Consider the following 16,141-nt stretch of genomic DNA (forward strand, 5'->3'; position numbering starts at 1 on the left):
AGGAAATAAAAGAGCAAAATTAGTAAACTGAAAATTAAATACAGTCATTTAATTTTAATATAAAAAAGCAGTATGATATGCTCTATGAAAAGGTATGTACCTTAAGTCAGAAAAGTAAATTTTACTGAAGAGCAAAACAATGCAATTAAGGTCAACATTTTTGATTTTTAGGTTTCCGTTTCTTAGGTGTTGGTACAAAACAAAACAAAAAACAAATTTTTTTGTTTAAGTGTAATTTTATAATTATTTTTCATGCAAATTTTAAGCAAAATGTTAACAAAACACACACCAACAACATAGAAATCCAGAAAAAAATATTTAATAAGTGGCAAATGTTTTCAATCATCTTAAAGTGGCCATCTTTGAGTTAATTTGAAGAATTTGAACAGTTGTGAAATAATAACAATTCTTTAAAAATAAAATAAAATAAAAGAATACAAAATTGATTGAATGTACTGTAAATATATTCAAGCATACTTTTTTGTATGATTGTTTGAATTCTTTGAATCAACCTGAAGATGACCATTAAGACAGTTGAAAACATTTACTGTTCATTAAATGTTTTTTTTTTTCAGATTTTTATGGTGTTGGTGTATGTTTTGACAACTACATCCAGTATTTTGAAAATTTATTTGAAAAATTTTGAAGTCACTTTTCTTAAAGTTATGATTTTATGAACTAAATTATTAAAATACTGAATCTCACTCAATTTTTAACCATTTGAGCTGTTTTTCTTTTTAATTACTACTATTAGTTCATAGAATAAAATGCACTCAAAATAAAAATTGATTTTTCACAAAGTACCTTTTTATAGATTGCATCACATATGTAATGAGCAATTATTTATTGTGGCATTGTTGCGATACTGAGTTGCAATTTATAATCATTTTTTCATTTAAAAAATCACATAACAGTTAACTGGGTCTTTAGCCCTTAAACTTTCTACATCTGGTCTTAATTTTCATCTATCAAACTTCGTTCTTGAGATTCATAAAGAATGTACAGACAGCCAAGGGATGACAGTGGGGGAAATCATGTTAGATTTTTTTAAAAATATGATATCGTCAAATAAATAGGTGTCTGATAATGGTTGCAGCTTGTTCCTATCATCATTTCCTGAAATGACAACCAGGTGAGACATGTCTAATTTATACTTGTAGAAATACTGCTGAAATTTTTTCCAACCACACAATCTGACAGAATTGAATGGATAGATGGGAAAAGCTGCTATGGATGGAAGTTTAAGAGCTTGACAAAATTGAATAATGATGTTGAGAAGTTTATTCACTACTTTGACAAGTAGTCTAGGAATTGAATCTTCTTGAACATTTTGGCAATTTGTTGATTTAAACAACTGCTTAACTCTGGTCTCAAAATTTTCTGAGATATACTAACAAATGATTTTTATTTATCTGCTATTAATAAATTTTCTCATTGTTGAAAAAGTATATAAGAATCTCTTGAAGCGTTAACAATAGAAAAATTCTTTTGATGAAGGCCTAGAATAATAACAATTGCAACAATTGCAGAAATGTTGATATTTCTCTGTTTTTTCCAATTATTTTCATTTCAGAGGTCAATATTATTTACAGACTAGCTTTCCCAATGGAGTCATTACTAGCTTCAAAAATTAAAATTATATTTTATCCATTACGCCTTGTGTTCTACTAAAGAGGTTACTTATTTAAGACAGTACATCCAAATCATTATTAGAACATGTTAAATAGAATACAGTTCTATTGCCCAAACCCTCAGATAACACTGTCACAGAATACATTGTATTCTAAGAAACCTTTACATTAGCTTTTTAACATTTTTGACCAAAGGTCAAAAATGTCAAAAAGGTAAAGCTAACATATATGTTTGAAAGGTGATAATTTTGACAAATGACATACAAGGGTCATCCCAGAAGTACCTGACCTGACATATAGATGGCAGTAGTTGTTTGAAAAAATTACTGTGGTTGAAAAGTACCAACCTTATAAAGCTTAAGTTTGAAGTTTGAAGACGCTACATTGTTTAATATTTGTTTGACAGTGATCAATAGTGAATGATCCCAGTGAATTTGTAAACATGGAAAAAATTGGTCATCATTATGTGATACAATACAAAAATACACTTACATAAGAACCAGATAACTGGAGTGGTTGAAATTAGGGTCGCAAACATTTTCGTAGCCCCGTCTGGGCTCTTCTTCAGGCTTTATAGTAATAAATCTGCGCCGAACGTTGAATTTCGAATAAATTCCTTTTGGAAAGAATTGTGTTTCGAATTCTGCCACGTGAAAACATTCCAACATAATTTCAAACAAAACGATCGCCGGTCCGTGCAGCGCGCATGCACTTCGAAACGATGATGATGATGATGTTTTTTAAAAATTATCTTCTAGCAGGATCTGCCACACTGCTGAAAGGGCCAACTCTTCTTTAAAATTGATGCACGTGGTGTTACATCCTGCTCTGTATATTTCCATAGCTTCCAATAACTTGAGATGTTCCGGGTGGTTAGTAGTGAGGATAATTGCGACCCTAATTTCAACCACTCCGGTTATCTGGTTCTTACGTAAGTGTATTTTTGTATGAATTTCCGGTGTGTAAGGAAGATTGGTGATACAATACTTTCATTTGAAAGGTCTCAGTCCAACCAATATTAAAGCTGAGCTAGATTCTACTCTGGGGAGTCTGCTCCCTCATTTACAACAATAAAATATTGGGTGGCAGAGTTTAAACAAGGCCATACGAGCTGCCAAGAAGAACATTGCATTGGTTGACCAAATGAGGTGACCACGCCAGAAATGATGAAAAAAATCCACAAAATGGCATTGGATGACTGTCGACTCAAAGTGCAAGAGCTAGCAGACATGGTAGGCATTTCAAAAAGTGCATTAAAGATGTCAGCATTCTTAATAAATTCCAAACAGGCAGTGACCATTGACTAGTCAGATCAAGAATTATCTTAGATTTAAAACTAGAAAGATTTAAGTTAGTCAGAAAACTAAGAATATTAGGAATCAACGTCCATAACTTAATAGAAAACTCAGATCAGTACTAAAGGGCACTAGATGAAGGACTTCATGACCAAGTCAATAGCTCTCAGTTAATGAAAATCATTCTTGGCTGTGCTAAGATGATAGGAAGACCACAGAAAAAAAATGAACACAAGAAACTGTCCAACAAAATTAAAGATTTATTAAAATGCAGACAGGAAATGAAAGCAAGTACTAATACACAGAGAATAGAATACAAAGAATTATATAAGACAATAAGGAAACAGATAACAGAAGACATTAGGAAATACAATGAACAACTGATTGAGAATGCAATTAAAAATAGAAAAAGTTATTAAAGGATAAAAAGAGCACTAATCGTGGGGAAGAAACAAATAATCCTGCTGGTAAACAAAAACACTAGGACCACAAACAGAAACAAAATAATTCAACAAGTAACCAAGTTTTACAGTGAATTATACAAAGTCCAGAGACACTTGGAGAAGAAGCACTTAACAATGGAGAAAACATCCCAGAAGTTTTAACGGAAGAAATAGAATCAGCGCTCAAAACTATGAAAAATGGTAAAGCAGCTGGTAATGATGGAATAAGAACTGAAATGTTGAAATATGCTGGCAGAAAGACATGGAAAATCTTGGCGAATATATACACAGAATGCCTAAGGTCAAGATGCATACCAGATCATTGGAACAACATGAATATAACATTCATCCATAAGAAAGGCAGTTAAGAGGACATTAAAAATTATAGACCTATAAGCTTACTCTCAATTATATACAAAATATTTATGAAGATTATCAACAACAGATTAAAAAACACATTAGATGCTGCACAACCACGGGAACAGGCTGGCTTTAGAAGTGGTTTCAGTACAATAGATCATATACAAACGCTGAGAGAATTATTAAATTGTACCAATAAATATAGAATACCATTGGCAATGGCCTTCATTGACTTTAAAAAAGGCTTTCGACTCCATATATCCCAGAGCATTAATAGAGGCTTTAACTAACCAAGGCATTGACAAACCATACATAGAAACTCTAGCCAACATATACAGAGAAGCAAAAGCTAAAGTGAAAATATATGATGACACTCCAGAATTTCCCACAGCTAAAGGCATTTGACAAGGAGACTCAATATTACCCAAGCTCTTCATGGCAACCCTAGAAAGTATTCCATAAAATAGAATGGAAGAACACAGATATATCTTTAGATGGAGAACACCTCAACCATCTAAGATTCACTGACAATATCATCCTGATAGTTAAAGATCCTTTAGAACTTTAAGAAGTAATCAGCAATTTAAACAAAGTTAGCAATGAAATTGGCCTTAAAATGAAGTTGGCAAAAACAAAAGTCATGTACAATGAACTGGTAGACAATCAAGACATAACAATAAATGACCACACTAGAAACTGTAGTTGAATATATATACCCAGGACAAGTAATACCCAAATCTGGCTCACTACTTCCAGAATTCAACAGGAGGATTAAACTAGCATGGTGTACATTCAGACGAAATTCTGAATCTTCAGGTCTAAAATGCCAATCCATTCTTCTTCTGAAGAAAAGAACATTCAAACAATGCATACTACTAGTCATGACTTACAGATGTGAAACTTGGACACTAAAGAAAGAAATAACAGCGAAACTCCAAGTTGCCCAAAGGTCAATGGAGCGATGCATGCTAGGAATGACCAAGAGAGATCACAAAAGAATAGAGTGGATTATGCAGAAAACCCAGGTAACTGATGTGATCCACAAAATTAAATCTCTCAAATGGCAATGGGCAGGACATCTGGTAAGGACTGACAACAGATGTCCACAAGAATTACAATGTGGTATCCATGGGGAATCGAGACCCAAAGGACATCCAAGCTTAAGATGGGACTACGACATAAGGAAACAAGCATGTACAACATTTGTGGAAAAAGGCAAATGATAGGCAAAAGTGGGCACAAATGGAGGACAATTATGTAAGGGAGGCTACACCATAATTTGAAATGGTAGAATAAGCTGAAGCTGATGGTGATGATGATGGTGATGATGATGATGATGACGACGACGACAATATACAACAGATAAATTTTTACATTTCTAAAGCCAAACAACCACTGGATTACATAGGGATACTTTTCTGTGATTATATTTAATTAATTAATTAATAAACTGTCACTAGAGAGAGGCATTAGGTGCCATCTCCTATTAAATTTAATAAGTATAATTAAATTAATATAAATTAAATAATTTAGAATATTATGAAAGAAAAGAATCAGCTTGAAGCGGGACTTGAATCCACAGCTCCTGCTTACCGTGCAATATGTTGCCAGTTATGCTACCCAATAATCTCCTCTTCCAGACATATTTAAATATGATGTAACCGTCCTTGGTTATATCACATTACTACATTTAATATGATTTTATTTTTTAATCTTAAAATGTACTCTAAATTTACAATTATATATTATTATTAATATGTATTATTTTTTTATTGCAGTATAAAACACTGGGACATATATTATTTGAACAAGTTTGTAGAATGTTGAATCTTTTAGAAGTTGATTACTTTGGACTTCAATATTCTGACGAATCAGGAACAAAAGTATGTATGATAAATATTAATAATTAATTTATTTGAATAAGAATAGTAATAAATATAATTATCAATTAGAATTTATATTATTTTATATTTTTTTTTTATTATGTTAAATTTTTTATGTTTATTATATTGTATTTTGTAATGATCATAAAATTTTATCTGAATTGTATTTCATAGTATTAAAACAATCTATTAATATCCATTTATAACCCATTTCCTTCTAAATTAATGCTGTTTTTTAAATCATTGTTTTTTTCAAGCCTATATTTTAAGAAAGCAAGAAGCAAATGCTTTTATAAATTATGTTATAAAGTTTAGAAATAATGAAAAATAAGTGGAGGTTTTTAATTATTTTCAGTTTTAATTTTTTTTATTTTAATTGGTTGCTTTGTTAAATGAGACACTGGCATATTAATGTTATATGGCTGACCATAATTTTACCCATTATGGACAGGTCTAACCCACCATAGAGTCAGTCAGCACAAATGACAGATGAAGAATAACATCTAATCTGTACTGTCCACAATTAATTTTTGGATCTGAATTATATTTCAACCTAAATCCTAGCAGCAGTAAATTGACACCACACAATAATCATTTAATTAATTTTTCATTTTAAGTGAATTGTTTCTTTTAAAATTATAGTTTCACATATGTACAATTTAACAATTCTTAAGGATGATATTTATTTCATCAAAATGAAAAAGAGTTTTTTCCTTTTCATTAATATTCATACTTACAAAACAATCAGAATAAGAAATATGTATGCATTTACATTATATATGGTTTAAAATATGACATCTCTTATTTACACTAAGAAGCAGGTATTATTTGAATATTTTATTCATAAAATGTGTATAAATGAGATTCTGTGCATTTAATAAATTCAAGAAGAAGAGAAGACAAAAAAAATTAGAGAAGCCTGGTTTTTAACTATACATTTTTCACCAATGGTATTAAGTGTTAAAAGATAATTTGCACAATTACATTTAAATAAGTAATCTTTATATATAGAAAAAGTTTACATAAAATTTTTCAGTCAGAATTGTTTATGGTTCAACAAAACTGAATTTTCTCTGGATCATCTGATATTCAAATGTGACAAAATGAATACTTTGCACACTAATGACAATGTATTAAAAATAATTAATTTCTCAACAAATCCTAAGTATAGAAGACAAATAGGAAAATTATTAAAAATGGAGATGTATAGTTTTTATAGTTTTTTTATAAAATTGTTAAAGTATTAATAATGTAATACAAATATGTTTAAATATGAACAGAAATTGTTGTATCCATTTTATGTATAAAATCAAGCCTCTGCAACAGGACTAACCCTAATCAATCATGCACCTGGAACCTGATACCGGTGTGGGTGATACAACAGATAAATATATTGCAAACATTTTTGAACAATAATAGTTCTTCCTCAGGCAATACAAAAAACAAGCAACAGAACATAGAACAAAATAGAACATGAATATTTAAAATTAGAATCGAATCCACATCTCGTGCAAGAACGTTGTGTTGGACATGCACGTTCCTGTGGGTAGTCGGTGATTAAAGATCGGTGTCTATGAGGGCCTGCCAGGCGACGGACAAATGCACATTAAAGAATCTGTAGGGCTATATTTTTACTTAGATGGCTGAATTTTGAAGTAAAATTTCCCCAAAAATTGAAACCACATACTCAAAATAGTATGTAAACCAAATTTGGTTAAGATTTGCCCAATAGTTCTTTCTAGTTCTTTCTAAAGAGAGCTTTGAACACCCTATATATAAAACACCCTACCTTATAAAAGTTTCCTATATCACCAGTTCTTCTATCACTCAGTATGCCTTAATGTACAGTACCTCAATGGTAACTCCATTAAAATTATCTTAAGCAATCTAGTCTAAAAAGAGTATAAAAGAAGGGATAAAGCAGAGTAAGGCATTTTTGTCTAGCGTGTCTTCTTGCAAGCTGTGGATATTTTTGCTTTTGGCAAGAGTTATGTTTGCTGTTTGGTTGTCGTCATGACTGGTTTTAGTCACTCATAAAAATTTGTGCTAACTGAAACTTTTTCCTTTGGTCTTTTGTTGCTTTTGCAGCTCTGTTGAAAAGTCTTCTCTATATCTTATCAGTAATTGTGCAGACATTTGCTAATGTTAATTTTATTAAAATTAAATAACTACAAATTGATTTAAATAATAAGTTAGAATTAACTCAAATTTATAAACTAAAAACTATTATACAGAATATTACATTGGTTTAATAAATTGAGGATGAATTATAAAAATCTGAAAATATTTTTTAATTTAAAAATTTTTTAGTTTCTATTTGTTTGTTATAGATCAAGAAAGTTAAAAAGTGTTTATGTACAAATCTCTTATCTATCAGAGAGCCAAAAAGTGTTTTTATTTTTCTCTTTACCTTTTGAAATAAATATGTGATTTATGTACTATATTAGTGTTATTTGTTTAATATGTATTGTTGTATTTCTAACTTAAATAAAAATTTGATACTATATAGTAATATTAATAAATAAATATTTTATTTATTGTTAAATTAAATGAACTTTATATATTATAATATATTCAGTTATAATGTTCAAAAATAATTACTTCATCAATAATACAGTAGAGCATCAATTATCCAAATCAATTGTGGATTGGGGTTGTTCAGAAAATCAATTTTTTGGATAACCAATTATGTACGAAAAAATACATTATTAATATAGTATATTAGTATATCCCATGTAATTAGTATATTAGTATATCCCAATAATAGTATATTAATATATCCCATGTTGAAATTTTTCTCTGTTGCATGTTGCTTTGCGTTGAATTTTCGTCAATGTTAAGCCTAATGAAAATTTTTATAATAATAATCATGACTATTGTATCGTTAAAAATTATTTCTTTATTTTGTACAAACAAAATAAATATATTGAAAAACATAAAAACAAATAAAAATTATACTTTAGAAGTTAATCTATTATCAAAAACGTTTGATTCAGCACGACACACGCCCCGACACAGTCCAACTGGGACACTTTCAGTTAACTGATGTTTTGGTTGATCGGTGTTTGGATAATTAATGCTCTACTGTAATTTTAAAAATTAAGCAATTAAAACGAAAATTTTAAGTGAAGAAATAGAGAAGATTGGTAATTTTTTAATAATTAAACAGATGTTTTATATTTTTAGTACTGGCTGGATTATGAGAAACCTATGTGTCGACAGTTGGGATTAACTATGGTTAATCCTTCTTTATATTTTTGTGTCAAATTTTACACACCAGATCCTGCTCAGTTAGAAGAAGAATATACAAGGTAAATTGATATGTTTATAAAAATTATTGAATTTTATGTAATATATATAGACAAAAAAAACTCTGTTTCAAAATATACTAAAACTTGTACAGAAACACAATACTATCAGTTGATGTTAAACAATACGTAGTCAAGTCAAAATAAACTGAACCTCTTAATATAACTTTTATTACAATAATAGTACAAATATTTACAGAAGTTTATTTCAAATGAGCACTCTCTGCAGCTACACAGTTCTGCCAATGTTTATGCCTTTTATTAAAACAGTCTTACAGCTTATTCTGCATTATCTCTTTGAGTACAATTGTTGCAATACTTTTCACCACCTTTGCTGATTTAAATCCATGATTTTTCAAAATAGGTTTCATTTTGTTGAAGATATGAAAGTTGTGTGTGTGTGTGGAAAATTTTGTTTTTAATGTCAAATAATAAATACTCATTGTAATTTACTTTTTTTTTTAATTTACTTACATTACTTACAGGTACAATGTTATTTTATATTTACTAAAAATATCAGGTTGTTGGTTTGAACAATATTATAAACTTAGAGAATATGATTTATAGGGAAGATCCCAAACTGTTAAAGGAAATTAAAGAAAAAGTGGTTAAGCTTACAGATACAGTACATACAGGTTTTAAGAAAAGATATGTCAAGAAAATGAAATGGATCATGAGTAAGCAAATACCGGAAAAAAGGAAGAAGAATAGTTCATCATTTATCTTACTTCTACATATGGAAAAAGATTACTTGAGATGGAAAGCAGTTATACAAAACCAAACAAAAAAGACAAAGGAAAGCATTAGCAACAAGGATATAAAACAAACATGAGAATGGTTGAGAGAGAAAGGCTTAGTCTTAACAAGAGCAGACAAAAGCAAGCATTTGGTTATTATGAAAAGGGAAACTTACAACAAATGTTTGGAGGATTATATCAAACAAACAGAATGCAAATGAATTGATATAAAAATTATTGAACACATCAATAGAGTTAAAAAACTAGAAAAAAACAAGCTAGCCAATGTATTACGTTTTCTTAAAATATGTTGGAACATAAGACCAGGGATGTCAAGATTATTTGTGTTTGCAAAAACACATAAGCTCAGTAAAGAAATAAGACCAGTAGTGAAAAAATGTAGAGGACCAACATATATTCTTGAGAAGTGATTGCAAAAATACATTACCACCAATCTTGAGAACAGTATATTGATTGCACAGGACTCAACAAAAGTGGTGAAAGAATTACAAGACTTCATGTTAATGATGAGGAAATAGGGACAGTAATGGACTATGAGAACTTGTACCATTCAATAAAAGCAGAATCATGTTTTACAGCATTAATGGAATTTATGCTTCTGCAGATCCTGGAGTTAATTATGCCAATGACACGATGGGATTAGCAAGATTGGTATGCTATGAATTATTTTTTAGCTTTAATAACAAAATATATAGACAAAAGAGAAGAGTTTCATGGAAAACCTTATATCAGGAATATTATGTGAATTAGTGTTACAAAAACTGAAAAAAGTATTATGAATGGCTTCAAAGCAGATATTATGTATTTTAAAAGATATATGGATGATGTATGCATAATTTGGAAGAATAACAAAGGCATCACTGAATTTATTGATAAGATGGGCTGAAATTGAAAATAGAACAAAAAACTTACTACAACTACATTTTTTTGACATAAATATAGAATTTAAAAATGGAAGGATACATACAAGTGTGTACATCAAGCCAACACACGTAGCCTACTGTACATCCCTTCTAGTTCAAATGATCCTTATTAATGCAAATTTGTGGCATTCTGGGCACTCATCAGAAGAACTTTTATATTGTGGCAATGTAATAGATAAAATAAAAGAGCTGAACAGAATTAAACAAATGACCACAACACTAGGATATGGAACTAGCATGATAGAAAGTCTGGTTAGAAGGTATGAAGATAACAAACCTTGGACAAAACATGGCAAACCTAGTGGAATCACAAAATTCACTTTTAACAGAGGTATAACTAACATCATGAAAGAAATTGCAGAAAGTAAAGGGTCTAATATGGTTGTAAAAAGAGTTCCAACTATGTATCGAATTTTAAGAAACGATAAGGATAGATTAGATACAGAAGAAATGGCAGGTGTGTACAGGGTATCATATGAAAACATGCATGGGGATAGACAAGGATTACATTGGTGTCACCACACACCACAAGGAACTTGAAAATTAGACTTAAGTCTTTAAGCTCTGAAAACTCACTCCATCTCTATTGGTAATGACTAAATTGTTTTTACCCCTTAGGCTACAAGGAGAACTTGTATAGCAAAACTAGTCTAACAACTTTTCAATCAGCTGATTTTGTTTTTAATAGAAAAAAAAAAGTTGATTTTGGCTGATTTTGTGTTTAAAGAGTTAAAGCATCATAACTTTTGAACTCAAAAAGATAATTTTAAAGTCATTGAATCAAAATTACATCATTACATATGTTCAGTTACAGCATGTGAAGGTTTCAAACATTCATTAGTCAGTTCAGAAAAATGGCTTTAAAAGAGAACATAGTAAGAGAGCACATTGTACAAATGTATGAAAGTAAAGTGAACCACTTAAAAAAATTGGTGGTAGAGCATGTTTTAGCTGAAAGCTATAGCAAATCAGCTGTATATAATATTTTGAAGAAGTATGAAATAGCTGGAACATTGAAAAGAAGGCCAGGAAGTGGAAGAAAGCTGGTTGTTATGAATGCTAAAAACTGGAGAGCGTTGTGACACATGTTTGACAACAAAGATACAGTTAAACAGGTGGAGACATGTAAAAAGTTCAATTGTCATCAAACATACATAGGTAAGACACTTAAGAAGATGAACATAAAGAAAAGTAGGAAGAAGAGGGCCTCAGAGTACACTGGTTAAAAATTACTGAAATCTGAATGCAATGCAGATGGCTCATATGAAATTTTGGATGATGAGTACTTTTTCCTCTCTGGCATGCAGATGCCAGAAAATAAAATTTACTATTTGATCAATGAAAATCAAGCACCTCCTGAAATGAAGTAAAAAAAATTTACAAAGAAATATGAAGAAAAAGGCATGCTGTACATTGTCAGCAGGTGTTTCAAAGCCTTTTTTTAAGAAGGGATTCCTTACAATTGATTCTGACACTTATCAAAATTAATGTCTAAAGAAAATTCTAATCTTTTTTCTTAACAAGCTGAAGATGATGATTTCATCTTTTGATGTGACAAAGCTTTATTTCACTACACATTCAACCATGGAGTTCCTCAAAGCCAAAAATATTTCTTTTGTACCCAAAGAACATAATCCATCAAATCTGCTACAATGCCAGCCAATTGAGGATATTTTTGGAATTTCATACAAATAGTACACAAGAAAGGTTGGAGGGCAAAAAATATCGCATAACTGATCTGAAGAATTTGACTTTCACTTAAAAAAGTTGACATGAAGTGACTGTCTAAAGGAGTTGTCTATCAAAACAAACTTATGGCACATTGCCAACCATGATTCTTTAATTCTATACTGTTGTAAATAAAATCTCTTTTAAAATATTATGCTTTAAAAATAGTCTCAATTTTTTTGTGTCACCCGGTTATATAAATAAAAATGATAAATTATAAAATATGTTAAAATGCTTAATATTTCATTACATATAACTTCATTTAAATTATGTAAATTTTATAAGTTTTTGTAACATCACTATAATGATATGTTTCTATTGAAAACCATTTAAAAATTTAAATTAATATTAAATTAAAATTTTCTAATTTGAATAATTGATAAATGTTGATTCTATTTTATAATAGATACAGTCAAACATTGATTTTGCATTTGTTCATCTCTGAAATTTACATAAGATTGAATATGATGCTAAACTGAAATATCATAAACAATAAGAATTATAGTGGTGAGGTTTACATATGACTTTGAGAATTTGAAAATTTCAAAGTGAAGTGATTTGATGATAACAATGCAATTTGCAATGAAAAATTATACATTTAGTAATTTACAGATAACTGAATGGTTTTTTTAATATTTAATCTATTCACTAATAATCATTTTCACTATAATTGTGGTTTTATTTAGAAAGTCACTATATCAAGGTTTGACCGTAGATTTATTAATTATTAATACAAGGAAATCACCTTTTTTATTCTAGCAATGTATTTTTCAAATTAAAAACATTTTCAATCTGTTTGACTGACCTTCTTCAGTTAACAGTAATATTGAATAAAAAAAATACTATTTAAAATATAATTTATAAAATTATAAATAACAATTTTATAAAATAAAATATAATTTTCCTAGTTTAATATCACCATTTTGATTATTAATTATTTCTTACATATTTTATTTTTTTTCTTTGATTTAATGAATATAAAATATTCTGTAAAATTAACTGCTAAATTTAAATTTAGAAAAATGTTTTAGAGTACAGAATTTTATTGAAAATAATTTAAGCATTTTGTATTCAATAGGTATCTATTTACACTTCAGTTAAAGAAAGATCTTGCTCAAGGTATTCTTCAATGTAATGATAACACAGCTGCTCTCATGGCTTCCTATATTGTTCAAGGTAACTTTTATAAATGGTTTTTGATTGAAATTAATTTTAATAATGTATTACACAAAAACTAATAATTAATTTTTAAGTAATATTTATACAATTTAATGTTAACTTTAATTTTAGTTTCTTCTTTATATGATTTTCATGGAATATATTCTAAATATTCAATATATATGTACAATGTACATATACATGTATACAGTGGCACACACACATATATATATATAAGTGCCTTGTACTTCAAATTTAATAGGAGGCCATTTCAACTCTGAATTGTTGGAAGTCCAAATCAATTTTTCCTATTAGAAAGTGAGTTAATTTGTTTTTGGGCTTTAAACAATATTCATTTTGGTAAATCTAAACAGCAAATACACATAATTTAAAGTAAAAATAACACAATAAAATGCCCCTAAATAATAAATTAAAACATGAAAACAATAAATAAAATATGTAAATACTGTATTAAAAAATGAAAATTGCAAAAATGTTATGTGATCATCTTCATCTAATAAAGCTTCTTCAACCATTTCATCATAATCTTCATCTTTTCTTTTCTCTTGTCTTTTTTGAGCACACTCAAAATGTTCTTTGAGCTTTTTGTCTACAGATGACTGATGTGATTCGAATATTAGACAAAAAGCTCAAAGAACATTTTGAGCATACTCAAGAAAGACAAGAGAAAAGAAAAGATGAGGATTATGATGAAATGGTTGAAGAATGTTATGTTGTTGTATTTTTATCTTTTTAAAGTGAAAATTATGTATATCTTTATTTTTTAAAATCTGATAATATGCATTTAATAATAAAACACAAAATCTCAATTATTAATACACAGCAAGTTCTTGATATGGTTATATTTAAATTAATAGTTCTGGAAGCAAAGATTGACAGAGGTTGAGTAGTGTAACTAACAATGCAGTCACATGGCAAGCATGAGTTGCAGGTTCAAGTCTTACTTTGGGCCAATTCTTTTCTTCAAGAAGCTTTTAAATTAACTACTAAATATTAATTCAATTATTTTTGCAGATTGTCCAGCATGTTGGTCTATCTGGAAGAGACCAATAAAATCAGATATTTCTGCATGGTAAAAACCAGCATGCTGGTTTAACATGGGAGAATAACAGCATGCTAGTTTAACATGGGAGAATAACAGCATGCTAGTTTAACATGGGAGAATAACAGCATGTTAGTTTAAGTGAGGCTATACATCCCTCTCTAGAGGACACATGAAACTCATAGATGCCAGATTTTATTCTAAAATTGTGAAACTGTCAGCATTACATCAAAAATTACAATTATATATTTAATTTCTGAATTTTGTCTTTTTTCTAATAGTGTAAAATACTCTTTGAATGCCAAAAATGCAAAAATAAACATATCAAATTTTAGAAACTGGCTATAGATTATCTCAACTTACACTAATTAATATGTGCTTTGTGTGAAATTTGAGAGGAAGCTGTTATCTTTCAGGGTAAGGGTAGATTGTCAGTATTAGTACTGACAATCTACCCTTACTCTGAAAGATAACACTACTACCTACTAATTACTACTACAACTAATATCAACTAATTGTTTTATTGCCCTGTAAATGAAAATTCTTCCTGATTTTCAGTCAGTCAAATTACAATGTTATTTTATTGTTCTTAGAAGGATGTTTTCTTTAACATTTATTTAACAACTAGTTTTGTTAGATCTGATTAATTTTATTTTTTAGTTGCAGTTTAATTGGCATACCAGTAATCCTGGGGTTTTTTGCATGCTAGTCTCCCCTTGTTATATATAGCATGCTGGTCAATCTGCAAAAATATGGTATTAAATTTTTCAAGAGAATGTGCCTAATGCCTACCTCCAGGCCAAATTACTTGGCATTTAATTAGTCATTAGTAGCATTAATATAGTCCAATGTAATCTGGTAATCATTTGGAATTCATCTAAAAGTCAGGTCTATGGATGTTTATATTTGTTGCAAAGATTTTGCACAAATGAAATTTAGCCAGATAAATCATCAGTGGTTTCCTGGTGAGTGAACCAGTTTGAACTAGAAGACAAAGGAAAATTTTTTTGACCATAACAAATGAAAGAAAGGAGAAATAGTGTCTTTGCTGGAACAATAATTATAGTTTCAATTCCTTTAAATATTATACATATTGAAATAAAGTATTCTGAGTAAAGTAAAAACAAAATATTCTTTAAACAACTCTTAAAAGTGTATTAGTGGAAATTTAATTTTAATAAATATTATGCTATTTATTTTTTAAAAATTTGTAAAAGTTAGAATTATAATGATCTTAAACTATTTATGTAAGAATTAAATTAATTATGAAAATTCTTATTTATTATTGTATGCTAGAATCAATTCAACTTACTTGAATGTGTAAAATTATGTTGCTAAACTTAAGCTGTTTCAAAAGCAAATTTAATTAAAATATTAAATAAAACTTAGTTATTTATTTTTAAAAAATTTAATATATTTTAAGCTGAATGAATGAGATAGATTTTTAGATTGCATTTAGATGATATAAAGTTTTAATCTGGAATTATTGTAGCATCTATCTACAAATTATACTTAAAATATGATATTTATTAATTATCATTAACAAGATTTATCAAAATATACTTGCTTTTGAATCATTTTTCTTGATTAA

The 16,141-nt window shown here is 28.8% G+C and overlaps 1 protein-coding gene across 4 annotated transcripts in view; it reads left to right on the forward strand.

Annotated features, from left to right (window-relative positions):
• Positions 1-16,141, forward strand: part of Cdep (Chondrocyte-derived ezrin-like domain containing protein) — a 161,956-nt gene that overhangs the window by 9,938 nt on the left and 135,877 nt on the right. For all 4 annotated transcript variants that reach the window (XM_067279940.1, XM_067279943.1, XM_067279942.1 and 1 more), the window contains exons 3-5: positions 5,508-5,612; positions 8,799-8,923; positions 13,408-13,505. In XM_067279940.1, the coding sequence (XP_067136041.1) occupies positions 5,508-5,612; positions 8,799-8,923; positions 13,408-13,505 (328 nt within the window). The remainder of the gene's footprint in view (positions 1-5,507; positions 5,613-8,798; positions 8,924-13,407; positions 13,506-16,141) is intronic.

This window comes from Centruroides vittatus, unplaced genomic scaffold (genome assembly GCF_030686945.1).
Source record: "Centruroides vittatus isolate TY-2023 unplaced genomic scaffold, ASM3068694v2 contig_879, whole genome shotgun sequence".
NCBI lineage: Eukaryota > Metazoa > Arthropoda > Arachnida > Scorpiones > Buthidae > Centruroides > Centruroides vittatus.